The sequence below is a fragment of the Musa acuminata genome, chromosome BXJ2-8 (assembly GCF_036884655.1).
Source record: "Musa acuminata AAA Group cultivar baxijiao chromosome BXJ2-8, Cavendish_Baxijiao_AAA, whole genome shotgun sequence".
Taxonomy (NCBI): domain Eukaryota; kingdom Viridiplantae; phylum Streptophyta; class Magnoliopsida; order Zingiberales; family Musaceae; genus Musa; species Musa acuminata.
Genome location: NC_088345.1, coordinates 7411373 through 7417372, shown reverse-complemented (window position 1 = coordinate 7417372; position 6000 = coordinate 7411373). Strand labels below are relative to the sequence as shown.

At 47.3% G+C, this 6000-nt stretch overlaps 1 protein-coding gene across 1 annotated transcript; it reads left to right on the top strand.

Moving 5' to 3' along the window:
• The first annotated feature begins 5186 nt into the window (after nucleotides 1-5186).
• Nucleotides 5187-5630, top strand: LOC103993356 (RING-H2 finger protein ATL2). Its single transcript, XM_009413386.3, has one exon. It carries the CDS (start codon nucleotides 5187-5189, stop codon nucleotides 5628-5630), a length of 444 nt encoding a protein of 147 aa, XP_009411661.2.
• Nucleotides 5631-6000: the final 370 nt, after the last annotated feature.

Genomic DNA, 6000 nt, shown 5'->3' with positions numbered 1-6000 from the left:
TTGAATTATGGAGGAGGGCATTATATTCCTCACTCATGGCAGTACGCTAATGCGAAGATTTTTGGGCTTGAGTGAAGGTGGTGGGTTCAACGTTGGGGGATGAGGAATTCATGATAGCTTGTAGGTTAAGTACCTGACGAGGTTTAAAAATATCATTCTTAGAGCGAGTGGTCATAGGATGATTGGAGACTACAGGATTGAGAGGTGATGTTGGGTGAGGATCTGTGGCACAAGTCGGGTCAAGTGGAGACATGTTAGGGGCACTTGGGCGAGAAGGAGGTAAAGAGGATGGTTGTGTTTCGGAACATATTGACCCATCAATTGGGGAAGAGTTGAGTGGAGTAGGAACAGAGGAAACGGGCAAGTGTTGAACTGGAGTGATATAGTACGGATCAGGAGGGGAGGAAGTAGACAAAGGCATGGGAGGCTCGTCCGATTGGTCCGAAGGTATACTCCAGTAAGATAGTGAAGTGGTCCGTATGGCAGGATATGGAAGGGTTTGGAAAGGAAAGTTAGATTCAACAAAGACAACGTGACGTGATATGAATATTTTGTGAGTGTGGAGATTATAGCAGCGGAAAGCATTATGTTCAAGTGAGTAACCAATAAAGACGCAAGGAGTAGATTGGGATGTTAACTTATGAGAGGCATAGGGATGTAACCAAGGATAACATAAACAACCGAACACTCGGAGTTTACGAAGGTTAGGGGGTTTGTGAAATAGTGTGTCAAATGGGGACTGGTATTGTAGGACTAGTGTAGGCATTCGATTAATAAGGTAGACAGCAGTTTGAAAGGCTGTTGTCCAAAAAGTTGAAGGCATGGAAGCCTGATGTAGAAGTGTGAGTCCAGTTTCTACTATATGTCGATGTTTGCGTTCGGCAGAACCAACTAGTTGAGGAGTATGTGGAGGAGACTTGAGGTGTTGAATGTCACAGGCTAAGAGATGGGATGAGTAGGACCCCAAACATCAGTATATATAATTTCAAAAGGTTTAGAGGAGAAAATGGAAAATGAGCCAAAAGGCTACCGATGACTCTTATTACTAAGACATGCATCACAATGCATCATAGAATTAGTGGACTTAAAAAGAGGAAGAGAGTGACGAGAAAATAATTTCTGCTGAATAAAGGACGAGGGATGACCAAGCCGACGATGCCACACATCAACTGGAGCCGCAACAGAAGAATGAACAGTGGGCTGGGTTATTCGAGAGGCTGACAGCCATTCGTAGATGTTGTCTTTATTCGGGCCTTGGACAAATGATGCCCCCGTGCTCAAGTCCTTAACAAGAAATGAATCAGGAAAGAATTCAATGGAAGTATTGTTATGTTTGCAAAATTGAGAAATAAAAATGAGATTGTGTCTAATATGAGGGGCGCATAAAACATCATCGAGGGTAAATGTAGTAGAGTCAGAATTAAGCGTTGTGGAACCAGTATGAGTTATAGGAAGTCCTTTACCATCACCGATGATGATATCTTCATCGTCGCCATAGGGATTGTGAAGAGACAAATTCTGAAGATCAGCGGTGATGTGATGAGAGGCACCAGAGTCGACAATCCAGTTGGACTGGCTAGGTGTCGAAGTAGTCAGGAGATTTGCCTAAGGCCAGTGTGACGGAGCAGGGAGGCGGGGACGAGACCGGCAAACTTTAGCGGAGTGGCCGACTTTGTCACACAGTTGGCAAACGTCCCGTCTTTGATGGCTCGGTAGGGCAGGATGCCAAGACGGATGATGGCTGGAGTTGCCACTTTGCGAGAAGTGATGACTAGGAGGATAGGAGGGGTGTTGCATGGAACTCACAGAATCAAGAGGCGCATTAGCCAAACCTTGGGTGATGTTTGGCGAGTACCGAGTGCTCTTTCGTTTAGACTTGTGACTGACTTGAGCTGTGACAGTTGATCCAGGCAGTTTGTCCACACACTTCAAGTACATCTCATAGTCAGTCAGCTTATCATAGAGATCTTCAAAAGAGACTGGCGAGTCGGGTGCCCAAATTGTAGCAGCCAATTCCTTGTAGTCGGTGTCGAGACCATTGAGGGTATGAATGACAACCTCTTCGTCACATAGGGAATGACCTATCAAAGCCAAGTCATCGATGATAACCTTGATATGTTGTAGATAATCAGAGATAGTACTTCCCTCTTGTTTTGTCACCAAAAGCTTGGATAGAAGACTGAGCTTGCGAGTACGCGAATGATTTGCCAAGGTGGTTTGCAGTTTAGACCATGCATCGGCAGCTGTCACACATGAAGATATCAAGGGAGCAACGGATCCAGCAACTGACACTTGAATAGGGAGAATGAGACGATCTTGACGTACCCACAGTTTGTGAGCTGGATTGGGTACTAGACTGGGATCTCCGGGGATGTTGAGCACAAAGGACAACTGAAGGAGCCATCAATGTAACCTAACAAGTCGTATCCAAATAAAAGATTAGAAAATTGAGCTCACCAGGATGCATAGTTGCCACCATTTGATAACTTAAAGGGGATCAGCGTGGCAGCATTGATGGAGATAAGCCCTATAGAAGAACAAGAAGTGGGAGTCCCTATAGGAACTGAAACATCAGAAGAAGTGAACGAAGACATTTTTTTTTTTTTTTAGAAGAAGTAATGCAGCGAACCTTGTGTGATACTCAGGTCACACAAGGTGGAGAATGAGGGAGGGAGGGGCCGCTGCTATAGATTGCTGCTTTCTATAGCAGATTAGGCAATCTACAACAGTGCCCAAAGCTGCCGGCAGCTGCTATGGATTGCAGCTTGCTGCAGCAGATTGTAGAGGCTGCAGTTCGCCGGAAGTTGGCCGCGAAAACTGCAGCGATACTCAAGGAAACTATAGTGAGAGAAATCTACAGCAATTACGTGTATAGAGGAAAGCGGCAGTGAAAGCTACTGCGGTAGAGGAAGGAAGATGCAGCAGTTGCGGCTGCTGCTGGCCGGGAAGCAGCTGTGATAGCGAAGGAGGAAGACATGGCATCCGTCGTTAAGCAAGGAAGACTGAGCGAGGAAGACACCGCCATTCGCCGTTCGTCGCTATTGAGGAGGAAGACACCGCCATTGAGGAGGCGCCATTGTGTAGAGGGAAGCGGCAACGAAAGCTACTGCGGTAGAGGAAGGAAGATGCAGCAGTTGTGATTGCTGCTGGCCGGGAAGCGAGGAAGACACCGCTGTTCGCCGTTCGCCGCTATTGAGGATGCAGTGAGAGAATGTTTTCCTCCTTGCGTGGTGGCGACGGAGAGTGTCTGCTGTAGGCCGGCGACGAAGAGTGTCTGCAAATAGGAGAGGGAGCAAGGCCGGCGAAGAAAAGCAAGACCGGCGATGAAGCGAAGGAGTGGATGAGCAGAGCCGAGACGGTGCTCGTTAGCACTAGCTCTGAATCCGTGTCTTGGTGCTTCTTCAATGACTCCGCTTGAGGCAGCGTGTTACTGTGACCGCTTGGCTAACGCACGACGATACTGCTGTCGCCAAGGAGGAACTGCTCTGATACCATGTTAGAAAATAAATAAATAAATAAGTTGTAGACATATCCCCTTCCTTTTATACAGGTAGGTGGGAGATTTTTCCTCGATTGATGGAAATATCCAACACGGCACCTTCGTCATACGTTTGATCCAACAAAAATGTTTGGCGGATAGAAAATGAAATCATAGACAACTATTGCAATATTGAGAAAAGGGCAAAAAGAGTGTGAAACAACATAAGCCAATTTTCCGATCCTCGTTTGCTTACCCGGCCAGCTTACCTGTTAGTGAATGGAGGCAATTGCACCATACATGTGGTCCCTACACAATTTGACCCAATCAACAGGCTGGTAGTTGAGGACGTAACATCAATCTTCATTCACACCCAGGACACCCCTGCAAACCATCGAGGGTGGTGTTGTTCCCCATGCATTCTTGTGTGGGGTCTACACACGTGTACGTCCCACCATGACAACCGACTTAGTTGTAAACGTATCTATTATGGTCGACGGGACGTCCTCTCCGCTTTGGATATCGAATGGTTTCTAACGCGGCGACGATACCCAGCATTTTTTACCGGAATGTCCGGCATCGAGTGCGATTCTTGGCAAAAGAATGATGGGTGCAGAGGAATGGCGAATGATCGAAGGAATCACGTCTGATCCACGTTCAAGGCAATATGCAGACAAGTCCTACATTAGATTGGGAAAGCATGCAAATCCAATATATGTTGACTTCTTTATTTTGACCATTTACTCAATGAGATTTGCTGGCACCGTTTCCGATTCTCATCGTTCTCGACGTGCACAACGTGTCCATATCGGTCTGTAAATTATGTTTGGATGGTATAAGAACTGAGATTCGTTGAGCCCCATATTCTTTTCCAGATCACAGGAGACATCCCGTAGAAGGTAGAGATATGACAGTCAGAACAACACTGCCGATGACATGTATCATCAAAACAATCACTCTAAACAAGAAAGAAAAATGTTCTCGGTCGTCAAAATCTTTGCACCAACTTTGGTCGTGATGGGAGCACCACGTCCAGTCGGATTCATTTCTCCTCACCAACCTCTTGATGGAGTTGATGTGCCCGTCGGCCCACCGCATTCATCTGACGTGCCAACGGTCCGATGGTCGGCATGGCATGTTAGCGAACCACCAATAAGGCCGGGAACTCATGACCCCATCCGTGGGGTCCCCAGCTTCATTTCTCAATGGGCGTACGACACGAGTACAACGCGCTGGCATCTGACGCGGTCCTGGCGAGAGAGCATTTACGGAGAGGAATCAATAAATGACGACCATTAGAGGCCGGTGGTTTAGGGTCAACGAGGAGGAAGAAGAAGAAGGTGGAACCCTCCGTTAACTTACCGAGAAAGGAGCGAAGGCAGCCCAAGTTGGCGGACAAAACTTAGTTTGTCGTCGGCACAAAACTCTGCCACGAGGCACGTAGAAATTTCGATTTGCAGCTGACGCAGGTGCTGATGATCGAAGGAAACGATGCCGTCCGTCATCGTTCTCTAACGAAGAATAAGTCCACGATGACTTTGCGCCCCACTTTAGCTTGACCACAACGCACCTTCGTAGCAAATTCACGATGTAGAGCCCCAACAACGCCTCGTCTTCTCCCTGCACTGACATATAAATCTCCCCTACTCTTCCCAGCCCTTCACTCACAAGGAGACGACGACAGGGGGATGGTATTGCTCCAGGATTAATGCCTGGTCTTGTCATCGTCATCCTGTGGATCTTCTGCACGGTCGTAGTTCTCTCCGTCTCCTGGTCCGTCCTCAAAGCCGTATGCGATGGTTTGCCCGACAACCGGACTGCAACCTCCACCATCACCACCACCACGGCAGCCGTCGCCTCAATCGCAGCCGCGGCCCCTAACGCCAGCGGGATCATGACAGCGGGCGCCGCCGCCGCCTCCCAAGATGTCCTCTCGGTGCTGCCGGTCTTCGTCTACTCCACGGCTCAGAAGAAGAAGCTGAGCTGCTCTGTGTGCCTGATGGACTTCAAGGAGGGGGAGAAGGGGCGGTTTCTCCCCAGGTGCTTCCACTGCTTCCATGTGGATTGCATAGACATGTGGCTGACTTCTCATTCCGACTGCCCCGTCTGCCGCGCCTCCGTCGACCCCGAAGCTCCAGAGCTTGCCGTCTGATCTTTCCTACACTGCTCGCTTGTATACAGCTGTAAATAGACATCCTCTATTTGCCGATCACTGTAATCGGTGATGATGGGATCCATCACCTATGTTAAATTCGAGGTTTGTTTTCTCAAAAGAAAAAAAAAATCCTGAGGTTAGAGTCTGACCATACGATGAAATTTGGCTGAACCAAAGGAATTGTAATACCTTAATTTTAATTAATAATAAATTAATAATTTTATTCTATTAACAAATAGATTATTAGGGTTAACTTTCCTTTCTCTCTCTTTATTTATAGTCTTCATTGACCCCATTTCATGAGAGATAGCGATATCATCAAGAAAGAAATAGAGGAGTCTTTAGAGTAATTATTAATAAAGATTAA